The 15,195-nt window shown below is 52.1% G+C and overlaps 1 protein-coding gene across 1 annotated transcript; it reads left to right on the top strand.

Moving 5' to 3' along the window:
* Positions 1-574: 574 nt before the first annotated feature.
* Positions 575-1,968, top strand: POU3F3 (POU class 3 homeobox 3). Its single transcript, XM_060233794.1, has one exon. The coding sequence runs from the start codon at positions 603-605 to the stop codon at positions 1,947-1,949; it is 1,347 nt and encodes a 448-aa protein (XP_060089777.1). The 5' UTR covers positions 575-602; the 3' UTR covers positions 1,950-1,968.
* Positions 1,969-15,195: the final 13,227 nt, after the last annotated feature.

Here is a 15,195-nt window from a genome sequence, read left to right as displayed (position 1 = left end):
CAGCTTCGCCGCCGCCTCCGCCAGAAGTTTTCTTAGGACAGCAACAAAACTTGCGCGCCACAGACCAGCCAGCCAGCCAGAGAGAGAGAGAGAGAGAGAGAGCGGAGGAGGAGGAGGAGGAGGAGGCGACCGAGCTCCAGGAGCCGAGCCCGAGAGAGCGGGAGAAGGGGGGAGGCGGAGGAGCGAGCGCGGGGTGTGTGAGGGGGAGAGAGAGGGAGAGGCGCCCAGCCGCCCTCGCCCCTGCACAGCACACAAAGCCTTACCGGAGGGGGCCGCCGACGAGAGCGGCCAGGCGGGCGGGGGCCCCAGAAACTTTCTCGGCGCCCGACTGGGAGGCGAAGGGCGAGATGCTCGGCAGGGAGTGAAGGGGCCCGGCCTGGGCGCCCCTCTCCCGCTCTCTCCCGCCGCGCGGCTCCCTAGTCCTGCGGGCCATGTCTTCGTCGCCGCCGCCGCCGCCAGTCACAGGTGAAGCGCACTAAAGGCGGCCTCGAGGGACCCGGAGGCAGCGGCGGTCGGTGCGGAGAGGAGAGGAGAGGAGCCCGGGCGGGCGGGCGGCGGAGCCTCCCCGGGAGGAGGAGGAGGAGGAGACGGCAGCGGCGGCGATGGCCACGGCGGCGTCGAACCCGTACCTGCCGGGCAACAGCATCCTGTCGGCCGGCTCCATCGTGCACTCGGACTCGGGCATGCAGCCGGGCAGCGTGGCCGTCACCTCGGTGTCGGGCGGCGGCGGCTACCGGGGCGACCCTTCGTCGGTGAAGATGGTCCAGAGCGACTTTATGCAGGGCGCCATGGCGGCCAGCAACGGCGGCCATATGCTGAGCCATGCCCACCAGTGGGTGACAGCCCTGCCCCACGCCGCCGCCGCCGCCGCCGCTGCCGCCGCCGCCGCCGCCGAGGCCGGCTCGCCGTGGTCCAGCAGCCCGGTGGGCATGAGCGGCAGCCCCCAGCAGCAGCAGCAGCAGCAACAGCAGCAGCAGCAGCAGCCCGACGTGAAGGGCGGCGGCGGGCGGGACGAGCTGCACGGCGGCGCGGCGCTGCACCACCGGCCGCCGCCGCCCCACCTGGGCCCGCCGCACCAGGGCCACTGGGGGGCCGCGGCGACCGCCCACCTGCCCGCCATGGCGGCCCAGCAGCAGCAGCAGCCGCTCCTCTACTCGCAGCCCGGCGGCTTCACCGTCAACGGCATGCTGAGCCCGCCGCCCGGCAGCCAGAGCCTGGTGCACCCGGGCCTCGTGCGCGGCGACACGCCGGAGCTGGGCGACCACCCGGGCCACCATCACCACCACCACCACCACCCGCACGCCCACCCCCACCACGGCGGCGGCGGCGGCGGCGCGGGGGGGCTCAACAGCCACGGCGGCGGCGGGGGGGACCCGCACTCGGACGAGGACACGCCGACCTCCGACGACCTGGAGCAGTTCGCCAAGCAGTTCAAGCAGCGGCGCATCAAGCTGGGCTTCACGCAGGCCGACGTGGGCTTGGCGCTGGGCACCCTCTACGGCAACGTCTTCTCGCAGACCACCATCTGCCGCTTCGAGGCCCTGCAGCTGAGCTTCAAGAACATGTGCAAGCTCAAGCCCCTCTTGAACAAGTGGCTGGAGGAAGCCGACTCCTCCACGGGCAGCCCCACCAGCATCGACAAGATCGCCGCCCAGGGCCGCAAGCGGAAGAAGCGGACCTCCATCGAGGTGAGTGTCAAGGGGGCCTTGGAGAGCCACTTCCTCAAATGCCCCAAGCCCTCCGCCCAGGAGATTACGAACCTCGCGGACAGCCTGCAGCTGGAGAAGGAGGTGGTCAGGGTTTGGTTTTGCAATCGCAGGCAGAAAGAGAAGCGGATGACCCCCCCGGGGATCCAGCAGCAGACGCCCGACGACGTCTACTCCCAGGTCGGCAACGTGAACTCCGACACGCCGCCCCCGCACCACGGGCTCCAGGCGAGCGTGCAGTGAACAGGCAGACCTCGGCGGCACCCAGCGAGCGAGCGAGCGGGGAAGGAGGGAGGGAGGGAGGGAAGGAGGGACGGAGAGAGGAGGGGGGCTGAGAGGAGGAGGAGAGGGGGCGGAAAGGGAGCCGAGGGGGGCAGAGGCCGCCGGGCCTGGCTGGCCAGGAGCGGGGAGGGCAGGAGCCAGGAAGGGAGGCTCACTCGGACCCTCGCACCGACACCAGGAGGAGTCCAGGCAGACCCCGGAGGACTCGCCCTCTGATGCCCCTTCCCTTCTTCCCCTTCCCAGTTTTCTTTTGGCCATCTCTCTCTTGTGGGGAGGCAGGAGTTTCTCCCTGACTGTAGAGAGTTGAAGAAACCAAAATACACTCCCCCAAAATAAAACCTCATGTTGCCCCAACCCCTGTTTAACAACATAACAAAATCTAGAGGATGCCCTGTTGTTGTCGTTGTTGCTAGTGGCGTTGTTGCAGCGATAAAACAGTAACCCACTTCTGGGCTTCTCTCTTTCCATCATTCCTTTGCCTCGCCCCCCAAATACCCACCCCACAGCACCTTCTCAAAAGGGCCATCCCATGCAACGCATTGAAACTTTCTTTCTCACACACACACCCCAAGTTGGGGGGCCCAGCACTTCTCTCTCTCTCACACACACACACGCACACTTCACTTATTCTTTTTTTAAGAAGGGGTCAAGGGAGGGGGGGGGAGAAAACAGGAGCGAAAATCACCAGAAGGTGTTTACTGTGTTCCAGAACTTAAGTTTTTCTTGGCCAAACTACAGTGTTTTGGTGCATCAGGCATTCGCTTTGAAAGAGGAGGGGCCCACGGTATTTTGCAAAACGGAGAGGTCGATTTCTCTGGGCAGGTGGAAAGGAGAATAATGCACTAAAAAAAGAAAGCAGGTTAAAATAGGAAAGCAAAAATCATATATATATATGTATGTATGTAAACATACACACGCTGAGGGAGGAAGGGAGGAGGAATAGAGGAAGGAAGAAACAGGCGCAAATTGAAAGCCGACCCTGGAAAAGAAAGGGAGGGTGGAGGAAGGGAAGGGGGGCACTGCCACACGGGGGGGGGGGAGCAGTAAGAAGCAGAGCGAGGTTCTTGGTCCTTAAAGTTGGAGCTCAGTGGAAGGATTTTGCATGAATTAAGGGAAACAGCTACATAAAAGGAATAATTCAGGGCTGTCAAAGTTAGGCTCCTGATGTCTGCCAATCATCCAGGAAGAATAATTTCAAAAAGTTCACCGCTAATATTTTTTTTATTAATATTTTTTATTTTTTATTTCTGGACTAATTCAGATAAAAGGGATTTAAAAAAAAAAAGGACTGGGCATCTGCAGCTGCACTTATCTGAACTTCTCTCCTAACCCCGTTGCCAACTTGACTGAATGGGTGCTGTGGATATGATTACGTAACACTGCCATTTCCTCGCAGTGTTTTTGGTAGGTTTTAATAAACAGACTTTTCAAAAAGACGGCAATAGAGAAATGTTTAGATCCGTTGTTGATCTAAAAAAAAAATTTGCTTTATATTTTCATTAAATGACTTCTTTTAATATTTTATTCAGAATACCTATGAACTGTTGCAAAACGGTAATTTATTTTTTCCCCAGATCTTGTATTACGTGTTTTTTTTCAGACGAGCACAAATTTAAAAAAAAATAAATGAAAAAAAATACGGACAGCTATTAGGTAATAAGGGTATCTTTTGATGTGATAATTTGATTGTAATTTAATTTGAGTAGTGATTCCGTAAGAGCTGATTGAGAAAATAAATTTGTTAGAATGAAATAGCCTTTGTCTGTTGCATTAAAAAAAAACCCTTTGTGTCTGTTAAGTTTTTATAAGGACGAAACTGAACGTCTTCTAAATGACAGAATCAAAGCTAGAACCAACTTGCTTCACCTAGCCTATTTGTGGCATTTTTAAAGACAGGGGAGGGGAATCCCCGCTCACCTTTACTGGTCAGGGTAGCCTTTTAGAAGGAGGTCCACTCGGTAACAATCTAGACCTAGTTCCGTAGCAATTTCAAATCAATGTATTGAAGCTGTGAAATGGGACGGCCAACAAGACTGCAGGCCTTTGTTTGAGTCCTTATTGGATGCAACTTGGGTGCAAAAGATATTCTGTACCAGGTGCTAAGCGGTCATCTTTACTACAATTTAGCTTCTCCTTTCTTTCCAACGTACAATGCGCAGCGTTCGGTTACTAAAGGAGCCATCCTAAAGCAAATCCCATTTTCTTTTTCAATAAGGCTGACTCCTAGGAAAGTGTTCTTAGGATTGCACTGTATATTATGTTGATACATTTTATCTGTGTGCGACATTAATTTATCTTTATAATTTAATATTTCCAAATCTATACGTGTGTGTGTGTGTGTGTGTGTGTGTGTGTGTACACAGAAAGGAGAAAAAGTGCCCAGCCAGGGGTTCTGTTGGGTTCCAGTTGTTGGGTCGTTTCAGAATTATCTGCAGGTTGTAAAGAGGCTGAAGGCCCTGAGTGTCTCTTTTTTCGCTCCGCAGTAGCCATACCTTTTACAATAACTGTGAAGGTTCCCAGTATTAGTAAATATACCAGATCTCAGTAGATACACTAAAGGTAGGCTACCGTTGAGTAGTCTGTTTGTTCTAGTGCTGGAAATGTACAGAGAGAGAAAGAGAAGCCAGAGAACATTTTTGAAGGCTTTAAATCCACATAAGGAGTGATGTGATACCCGAATAGCTAGTTTCTCAAACGCCTCCCCCCACCTCCAATGCAGAATTTTGTTGTTTGTTTCTTGTGGTGAATCTAAGCCTTCCGTAGGATGTTAGCCCTTCGTTCTGTGCCTGGTTGCGATGGCAAGGGTTTGGAACCAAGAATAACATTCATTCTTTCCCGGTACAAGCTGGCGTTAGTCTTAAAATCAGCGCCAGTCAGAGAACCGCGTCCTGAAAATGCTTTGTTTTCCTTTCAAAACCTACTAAAACTCCGCTGCCCTAGTCGATTGGCAGTGTGCAAAGAGCAATGGGAAGGGGCTTTGAGGAGCAAAGACAACAATTTCAGTTGTTTTAGATGGCCCCGGCTGGGAGAGGGGAAGGATGTCAAAAATCTTTCCCCCCCCACCCCAAATTAATTTTATAGCATGCAAGAGAAATAAGAAAATAGGTTTGACAGTATGGAGGCCATGGAGTTGCTTTTGCGGTGTACTGGCCTCGTGAGACGGAATCCTATTTTTCCCTCTAGAGGAAGGCGTGGGGTGGGGTGGGGGTGGCTTTATTATAGATGAAAGTCTGTGTCTTAGGGGCTGTTATTTGGCTGCGGGATTTGGATGGCTTCACACTGTTTTCTTTGAAGGTGGCAACCTCTCGCGTTTTGGTCCTCTCGGTGGTTCTTTAGGCCAACCGTTTCTGAATGCAGATATTTGCAAAATGTGAGCATCGCCGTGTCATTATGATATCCAAAGGTGAATCCACCAAGGTGATTTCCTCTTCCCCTCCCCCTTCCCAAACTGAGTCCTCTGAATGTAGGTAGGAAACTCCATGAAATACGAAGAGACCGCCTGTAAATAGAGAAGGTTGAGTTAAGGATTCTATTGCGATAACATGTAAATAATGAAAATAACGGTATATTGTATATCACCAACTCTCTTCATGAACCTGGGCATTTTATTCTCTTATAATTCTAGCGTTCTGTGATTGATAATTTGGTCATAGTTTCCCAAATTCCTTCCTACCTGGAAGAAAGGAAAAGCCAAAATGTGTAACAAAGTTAGTATTTAAGAAGGAGCAATTAAAAAAAAGATAGTTTGATTTTTTATTTTTTTTTGTTTCTGCAGCCACTCACTACAACCCGCCCCCCCCCAGCTGCCCGGTTGACTTCTCATTCTATCCAAATATCTATCAAATAAATAATCCCCAAGTGTATTTAAACTAGTCAACTCGCCTTCGTTGATTTACAGACCCCTCTCCGGCCAATTTTAACTGCTCAGTTTTCATAAATGTCTTTCTTTCTTTCTTTCTTTCTTTCTTTCTTTCTTTCTTTCTTTCTTTCTTTCTTTCTTTCTTTCTTTCTTTCTTTCTTTCTTTCTTTCTTTCTTTCTTTCTTTCTTTCTTTCTCTAAAAGAGGTATTATTATGTTTTAATATAACCAGCGCCCTATACATTTTGTAGTGTTAGAAATTTGTTTTTGTACCAGCGGTTTTCAGTGGAACTTTTAAGGAACAGCGGGTTCTAATAGGAAATGCAGTCTGTGCTATTGAAAGATTGATCAGAAAGTGTGATATTTTTCATAATTTTAAGAATTACGTTTGTTTTGTTGTTGTTGTTGCTTTAAAAAGATGTGCATGTAACATATTGATCCTGTCTAAAGCAACGATATGTTGTATTTATTCCTTTATTTTTGTAATAAACGTCAACATCTTCGAGCTTCTATATCTTTGTGTCTTAACATATCTATCTATCTGTCTGTCTTTAGACAGATATATATATATAAATAATCTGTTAAGACATATATGTATTTGCATATAAATTCAGGAAGAATCAGTCTTTGGCCTATTTTAGCCATAAACTGGGAGCTCCTTGCCTCCACCTGATGTTGACTTTGCGCTGAGTTCCAGGGCGATTAATCAAACTTGAGCACGGACGCAACAAGTCTTCTTGGCCCTGCCTGACTGCAGGCTTGGAATTAATCATTTAGGATATGGACCACATTTCAGGAGTCCCAACCTCTGGCTGCTTGAGGGAAATTGAGTGGCGAGATGGAAGGCTAAAACGGGACTGAAAGGGGGAGGGGCGGTGATAGGGAAAAAAAGAGTTCCACAAATATTTGCTTTTGCTGCTGGAAATGTGTGGATTGAACAAGTTTCCGGTAGCAAGAGAGGAAGATCTTGGTGGTGGGTGTTGATGTCCCAGCTGCAGCGAGATCTGGTGATGATGACTGACAGACAGTCTTCAGCCAGCCACCCTCTGAAAGCTTGACCTAGAGTGACATAAACTCCCTTCTTCCTCGCCTGCCAGATTAACAAATGCTGGGCGGGCGGGAAGGAGGGAGGGGGGGGACCTCCAAGGGCACATAAATCCACCGCTTGCCAAAGTTGTGGCGAAACTCCCATTGGCTTTTGGCAGGTGGGGAGGCTGAGAACACTTCTGGAGGGGGGGGTGGCAATTCGGTGGAGGAAGAGGGGTGTTAAAAGACGGCCACTTCCCCCCAAATCAACAAAACTCCAGCACTGTAGTCCACAGGCGAAGTGCCCAGGCCCTGTCCTTGCTCCAGCAGTGAAGCGGAGACGCCTGCCCGCACTGAGGAGGTGTGTGTGGGCACCTCCACCTGATGGTCACTCCCGTGACGTCACGGCGTCTAATTCCCCCCCCCCCCCGGGCAGAGGGCTGGAGGAGACTTCCCCGGGTCTCAGGGAAGGGTGCTCTTGGATGGGTGCTGCTGCTCCCTCAGTCTTTACCCTGATCTCTTTGTTATCCCTGTGCAACAAGGGAGGAAATGAGTGTGTCCTTCACGAATCTCAGACCCAGTTACAAGGAGGTACATTTCTTTCTGGGGCTTAGTAAATATGATTAGGTGCATGCAGACAGTAAGGGATTGTTTTAAACCCGATCCACATACCAGTTAAGGCAGAGCAGCGAGGCTTAATTTAATCTTTGTACATGGATGCTTCCTTCCAAGGTTCCGGTCTGGTTAAAACACTAGGTATGTAACGTAGGTATTTCGAATGTAAATTTGATAGGGCTGGAGAAGCGGAGGTGGTTGCTTTTCTGTGCTGGGACTCTGGGAGTGAGGGGAGAGTCATCCTGGACAGTCCTTCAATTGCAGTGGGTACCCTTTCCTGCCTGTAATAGGGGAAGGTAAGCGGCAGTAGAAGATCAGAGGATCACACACGCTAAATAATACACTTTCAATTCACTTTCAGTCCCCTTTCCAACTGGATTTTACTGGACGAACTGGCAAAATCCAGTTGGGAAGTGGATTAAAAGTGCACTATTTAGGGTGTTTGATAGCAGATAGTTTCCTTCCTTCAGCGCCAGTTCGTAGCTGTGGAGTGATTCAAAGAGCCTTCATGATGATGGATATAGGGACGTGGTTAGAGTTGACTCTGGAACAGTTAACTCGGAGTTAAAGGCCTTGAATGTCCCTGTCTCCATCCTGGACGCTTTCTTTTGCTCTCTTTTGCTCTTCCACCCCCTCCACCCGGCCTGGTGTGTTGGGGATGCTTGAGATTTCCAAACGACCAGAAGGGTTGTGCGGGGAGTTGTGAAGGAGAACGAGGGAGCCTGGAGGATGAATGGGCCGAGGGAAGCCCCTCCGCGCCGCTTGAGTAATGCGAGGCTCCGAGGCGGTGGGTGGGTGGATGGATGGGACTGCTTGGCGAAGCGATGGGCCTTGGGGCTCCCGGAGCAGGCGCGGGGGGAGGAGAGCAGATGCTGGCGCGGGGCTCCTCGGGGCGCGGCCGCAGCCTTGCCCTGGACGGGGGGCGGGGGGGGGGGGGCTGGTGTCCCCAAGGCTGAGGCCAGGGAGCTCCTGCTGCAAGGGGCCCGGGGGGGGGCTGCGATTTCTCTGCTGGCCGGCCCAACATGGCAGCTGCTTACGATCCCACAAGTTGTTTTTCCTCGTGGCCACCATTCAGCCAAACGCGGGGTTCTTTCTCCAAGATTTAAATTTCGCGGATGAATTACCATACACGGGTTGCTTAGCAACTAAACTGAAGACGGGCTAAGAATATGCAAGCCTTTTTTTTTTTTTTTTGTATTCTCATTAATAAAAGAGCCACTCTGACACAGCAAGCTGACTTTGGATCACTGCAACTTCTGTAAAAGCCATCGGAGAATACAAGCTGGCTCCTCCGTGTAATTACAGCTCAGAGTGGCTTGAAATGGGGTGTTTTTGTTTATCTTCCTTTAAAAGCTCCGGTGTGGGGATGTGCGTGCGTGTGTATGAAGATTTTATTTTCCCAGAACAATTGAGCCTACTTTGTTGAAGAGGATTGAATCTTCGCGCCTATGCTCGATTTAAAAACAAAAACAAAAAACTCAACTTTTTGTTTGTGGGTTTTTTTAAAAAAAAAAAATCCCGTTCCTTCCCCTTCTTCTATCCCGCTTTCTTCTTCCTGGGATCAGAAATCAGTAGAATATCTGAAGTCTCTGTGATTAAACAGTGAAAAAAAAAAAGAAATTACTTTGTAGGACTGGAAAGATTTTCAGCAATAGCAAAAAATGCTTCTCCCTTCCCCCACCCCTTCCCAAATAAAACTATGGATAGTTTGAGATTTTCTCAAGATTTAAGTATTTGTGCCTGATATAATTGCGTTCGTGCTTGCTTAAACAAGTCTCTGTAAATGTTTTAATTCTGGTGATTTTTTTTTTAAAAAGCTCCCAGCTGAACATTTGCCTGGTTTCTTTTTCTGTCCTTAACAGCAGTCATAGCTTGGTCTGTTTAAAAACCGTGGGCGTTCTCTTTCTTTCAGCTATACAACCCTCCTTCTCCCTTTCTGTCAACGTGCAACCTGACCGGGAGGGAGGGAGAGTAAAGAGAGGCTGCGATCACACTTTGCATCCACTTTCAATGCACTTTCCAACTGAATTTTACTGGCAAAATCCAATTGGAAAGTGCGCTGAAAGTGGATTGAAAGTGGATTATTTAGTGAGTGTGACCACAGCCAGAGACTCATTTCTTCTTATGACACCTTCAGACCAACAGACTGTTATTCCAGCGTCAGGGTTCCTGGGCTAGAGACCACATCTTTAGAGGCAGGGAAGGATACCCTAGGCAGACTTTGGGAGTTTTCCAGAAGTCCTTCACTTATGTCCCCTGCAGTTTTATTTTATAGGCAACTTTTAATTAACACGTGTATGAGACGCCTATTTGTGAGGCTGGCCATTCCTTAAGTTAAAAGGGAAGTTAGTAACCCAAACTTTCTTCTGACAAAAAACTAAGAATGAAGTCAATGAATTTCAGGCCAGTGTCATTAGTAGCAATGCTGGAGGCAGGATCTTGCGCTTTGCAATGACGGACCAGGGGAAAAGATTAATTAACCTGCTGGTGAGATTAAGTTAGGGGAAATCAGGTGCCATGCATTGGAAATACAGGCCATTCCAACAAAGTTCGTCTTTTAAATTGCATTTGAAACAATGAAAGTCAAGAGCCATGTATTAGAGCCATGGCAGGGTACGGCTCTGGAAAAGTCTCTTCGATTTTAAACATTTTATTGGAAGAAAATTCGGCTTAAGTGGAAGAAAACAAACTTAGTCCTAAACCCATGTTTAGATCGCAAGTTCTGAACAAAACAAGAATTTTCAGAAAGTTATCATTGGTTTTCTTCCCATCCACCCACCCTCTCAGCCGCACACCCACAGCCCGGTTGTTTGAGCTACTTCTGGTAACTCAGACAGTTACCAGAAATGTCGCTTGGACACTATGGTATAGCACTAGATTTAAGTTATAATCTTGTGCCCAGTTTAAAAATTAGAGCGCCGGTGAATCCTCAGCCAAACTGAGCAAGATCAGGGAAGCATCTTCCCTACCTGCCCCAAAGAAGTTGCCACTTTTTAATATGCACACGGGTCAGGTCTTCCGCGACTGCCTCCTGTCCCGGTTCCTGCTGCACCAGCGCGCACTTCTGGTTTTGTGCCCTCCGCTGACTCGAGAGAGTCGCTTCCTCCTGACCGCCCCCCCCCGCCCCAGCGGCCAGCAGAGTCTTGGCCAGAGAAACCGCCTCCCTCGACCTGCACAGCCAGCTGCTCTGCCCAGTCTCTTCCTTCACCTCAAGTGCCCGCTCCATCCGGGACTCCCGCTGCAGTCCCCCGGTGGGTGGGGTCGCTGGGTGGGGGGGTGTTGGAGGTCCAGCCAAAGTTCACCCGCAGAATTCATCCGTCTAACAAAAAGTTTAGCTCAGAAACGCAGCTGAAGGAAAAACCCCGAGCTACTGGGGGGCTCCCTTTTTAAAAAATGTAAACTATAAGTCTCACGGTCTCGTATGATTCAGACCTGTGCTGTCCTTCCTGTTGTGTCTGGGGCTGACCTTTCCGGTAGGGATGGAATAACTCACAGCAGAGGCCAGAGGGAAAGGGCTGCTGGGGGGACCGCAGGAAGGCTATATTTACGCGCCCCCAAACCGACGGGCAAACAGACTGCTCCAGGGGGCTCTTGGGGTAGAAGCCCGTTGGAGACACAGTCTTCTTTTTGTTGCTGGCTTTTGGAAACGCTGCCTCCTCCTCCTCCTGCTGCTGCTGCTGCTTTCGCCGGCGGGTCCAGCGACCGCCTTCCTTCCATCCCGTGGGGAAAGGAGAGCCTTTACCCAGGAGTCTCCCCCCACCTCCCACCCCCAGGGGCCGGGGAGCAGAGGAAGGGGGAGTAAACTTCCCATCTGGTCCAGCAGAGCGGCATTCTCGTTAGAGGCTCCTGCTTCACAGGATGGTAGGGATGCAGGCCAAAACCAGGCACCGGTCGAAAGGGCGACATCCACTATCCCAGTTCTCCTGAGCCAGCCTCATTGAAAGGAATACAACTGGGGAGGGGGGGTGTCCTAAACCAGCTTCCATTCCTTGCAGGGAGACTGGGGGAGGGGAAGCCACCAGGAGTCCAGCGGCACCTTACAGGGATGGGAATATCCACTTGCCCGGGAGAGTTTCCCCGCCGGTGGCTTGTTGTCCCCAGGGCTCGAGGTCAGTAAAAACAGAATGCAGGAAGGGCCTTTCTTGAACGAAGCCCAACCAGTGTGGTGGGCCCGGCCGGGTTGCCTGACGAGCGCCAACAGCGCCCACACAGAGGACTCAGGCTGCAGCCAACGCCCGGGAAGCGCCTGGACTTGCTGGCTGCGATCACACACCCACGAAATAATGCACTTTCAATCCACTTCCAATGCACTTTACGACTGGATTTCACTGTGTGAACCGGTGAACCCAGTTGGGAAATGCCCGGGAAGTGGATTGAAAGTGCACCGTTTAGTGTGTGTGATGGCAGCCGCTGTGCTTAGGATGGGAGGTCTGGGGAACGGTTCCCTCTCGAGCTTAGGGGCAGAAATAGAGGAAAGTCCTTTGACCTTCCCTTTCGAAACCAGAGACGGGTATTGCTAGAAAGGCAGGGAAGATCTAAGGGGGGGGGGGGTTAGAGAGAATGATGACGGGCAAACACATCTGTAGCCTGTTGGGAGGGCGACTTCCAAGAAGCAGCGTGGTCCATTGAGTGGGCCTGAGGCTTCGGTGCCCCGCCGTGTCTCTTGGGAGTCAAGAGGTCTGCTTGCTGCTGTGGGGACCAAGGCGAAGCCCCCCGCCTAACTTCTCTGCTTCCTCTCCCATCCTGGGCCGCGGTGGGAGGAGGGGGGCAGGTCGTGTGCGCGTCTGCAAGTGGGTGACAGAGTTTCTGAAGTCTGTGCGTCTGCTCACGTTTAATAACGCTTAGAGTGAGCTCTTCCTCCGCCGAAGCACGTTTGCAATTGGAAATCCTTGGGAAGAAGGAACCAAATTAAAACAGCAACAGCGGTACCCAGAAGGGAGGGAGAAAATTAATAAACATATTCATCATTCCCAGCACTTTTCATAACTGTGATTAAGTGAAATATCCTGTTGATTTGGAAGGCAGCTATCTGAAGGCACCTATCTCTGTGTGCTGCGCGAAGAGGGAGATGGCGACATTCTTTACTTTCTGGCTTTTAAAAAAAAATGCGAAGTTAAACATAAACTTTCCTGAACGTCCTAGACCATGAGGAATGCTCGTCCCATCCTTCTCCAGAAAACCTCCTGTAGAGCCCAGGGGTGGGTCAGGGGTGCGCATCCCACTCTTGTTGACAGCGCGGGGAGGGGGCGTGTTCTGGAGAGTGCGCAATTGCCCCACAGCTTTAAAAGAGCAGGATCCAATCTTTTGAGCCAGCAAAGATTTTGGAAACAAATGTTGCCCTCCCAAATGTTGCCCTGAGAACCCCCCCCCCCTTTTTTTTTTCATGGCTGGGACAGTTTCCCCTCCCAGGCCTCCTAAGCCAGCTTGATCCCAGAGTGTGTGCGTGTGGGGTGGGGGGGGGGCTGGGGGAGGCGGCAGGAGCTTTATTGAGGTACCGTTTCCATCGTAGCTACCTAGTGCTGCTGTCGGCAGGAGGAGAGGAAGGAAGAAGGGGGTCACAGGGACCTGCAGCTCCCGGGAAGTGTAGCACAGTGTCGGTGGGGAGCCCCTGGGTGCAAGAGACTGAGCGGTGGGTTTTTAGGCAGAGCCAGAAAAATGGAAGGAAAGGCTGGCGTGTGCGGGGGGGGGGGAGTTGAACCACCCGAATGTGGGAGCCGGAGCAGCAACTCCCCCCCCCCCGACCCCCAAGACCTGAGCGAACATAACCAAGTAGAGGGCAGAACAAAATGCTGGCGTCCCATAAAAACAGCGTCAGGGGGTTGACTTCAGCACCACACGCGTGGCCTTGCCAACCCAAACTTCAGTGGCCCGGGATGGGGGTGGGAGGGAGCTTTGGCACTGGCTTTCTGTTTCCCTTGTCGGAAGGGCCCAGGGCAGCTCCAGACCCGATCCCTGGCTGGCGGATCAAGGCTTCTGGCCCAGAGTTTCCGTCCCCACTGGCCAGCTAGCCGGGGACTCGGGAAACTGGTCGCCCAAACAAACTAAGCAGTATGCCTGGGCGGGTGTCCATTTGCCTGCTTGCTGTACAAAACAACAACAAAAACAGGGCCGCTCTCTGTCTCTGTCTCTCTCTCTCTGCGGTTTCTCTCCTTTGGAGAGAAGGCTGCAGGATGAGCAGCAGCAGTTGGGAAGGGATGGGAAAAGGCTGAGCGACAGTTTTCATGAGTCTCTAAAAGTCGTGAGCGCAGCTTAAAAAGGTATTCCTCTGCGCAAGCACCAGTCGTTTCCGACTCTGGGGTGAGGTCGCATCACAACGTTTTCACGGCAGACTTTTTACGGGGTGGTTTGCCATTGCCTTCCCCAGTTAGCTACACTTTCCCCCCAGCAAGCTGGGTACTCATTTTACCCACCTCGGAAGGATGGGAGGCTGAGTCAACCTCGAGCCAGCTACTTGAACCCAGCTCCCGCCGGGATCGAACTCAGGTCGTGAGCAGAGCTTGGACTGCAATATTGCAGCTTTACCACGGAGCACAGCTTACCTGGGGATAAATCTCTTTGAACTCCATGCGGATTCTGAGCAAGCATGTGTCTTTACCGGGGTCTTGCTAGCTAGCCTTTTGGATTTGTCAGGATGACCGCCCTGTGAATCCAGTTCTGGGTCCTCCCCTCCCCGCCCCAGTGGGACTGCATTCTGCACCTGCTGTATTTGGGGTTCCTGTGTCCGCTCCCCACCTCGTCCTGCCTTGAGATGCTGGCCAGCCAAGTCCCCTGGGGTTGTGCCTGGAGAACTAGGCCGCACGAAAAACGCCCTCTTTGCCCCCTGCCAAAGCCCACGGCCAGGCAGTCCGCTTGGGGAGAAGCGTTCGCTGGCCGAGATCTGCCAACACAGGCGGGGAGGCCGCTGTGGCCCCGAAGGAGGTCAGCTAAGCATCTCTCCCGCACCCCGCACCCCCCAGCCCCAGCAAACCTCGTGGAGCAGAGCTCAGCCCGGCTCAGAGGCCCTCTTTTGCTGCATGCCAAGACATCTTGCGGCAAAGGGGTGGGGGGTGGGGGGACCGGAGTGCTCCAGGTCAGCCTCTGCAACGGATGAAAGATAGAGGCGGGGGCATCGGTCTGGATCCATTCCCCGCGAGGGAAAACAAACGCTTCCTACTGGTTGTCTGAGCTTGGCCTGGGATCTTTATGTGGACGAAAGAGGGCAAAAAGGTGGCTTCAATAAACTCGGGTCGTGGGTTACTGGCGCGCATAAGGTTTGGCATAGCGAATTCAGTGTACTAACCCTAGGATACACCGGAACATCGCGCCTCGTGGGCGGATAGATAGATGATAGTCTGTCTTTTGTTTTTTAAAATGTTTTGTTCAGTCCATAAATTTCTTTATGACCACACTCTGGAAGAGGAGCCGGTGCCTCGCCTGTGAGCTGATCAGAATATTTTCTGAGCAGATATCTGCGGACATTAAAAGCCCCCCGCCAGGCACTGCAACACCCGGGCCCAGAGCGAACCCATCAGCTCGTCGTGTCCTCCGGCTTCCGCGGACTTGAGGGGAAGAGTCTGGCTTCTTTCCGCCAAGCCCCACCTCGCTGCTGGGAGCGGGACCCTCTCCCCAGGCAGGCCAAGGGCGCTCCAAGGTGCAGCCCCCCAGCCCCACCTCAAGCCGCGCTGCTTTGGCCTTTCATTTCCCTGGAGATGGGTTCTTCTCCCCCCTC

Source organism: Heteronotia binoei, chromosome 3, assembly GCF_032191835.1.
Source record: "Heteronotia binoei isolate CCM8104 ecotype False Entrance Well chromosome 3, APGP_CSIRO_Hbin_v1, whole genome shotgun sequence".
Classification (NCBI taxonomy): Eukaryota; Metazoa; Chordata; class Lepidosauria; order Squamata; family Gekkonidae; genus Heteronotia; species Heteronotia binoei.
The sequence above is the reverse complement of the archived record's forward strand: the minus strand, read 5'-3'. Positions and strand labels throughout refer to the sequence as shown.

Excerpts from the sequence above, each read along its gene's own strand:
- POU3F3 (XM_060233794.1), top strand. The coding sequence starts at position 603 with ATGGCCACGGCGGCGTCGAACCCGTACCTGCCGGGCAACAGCATCCTG.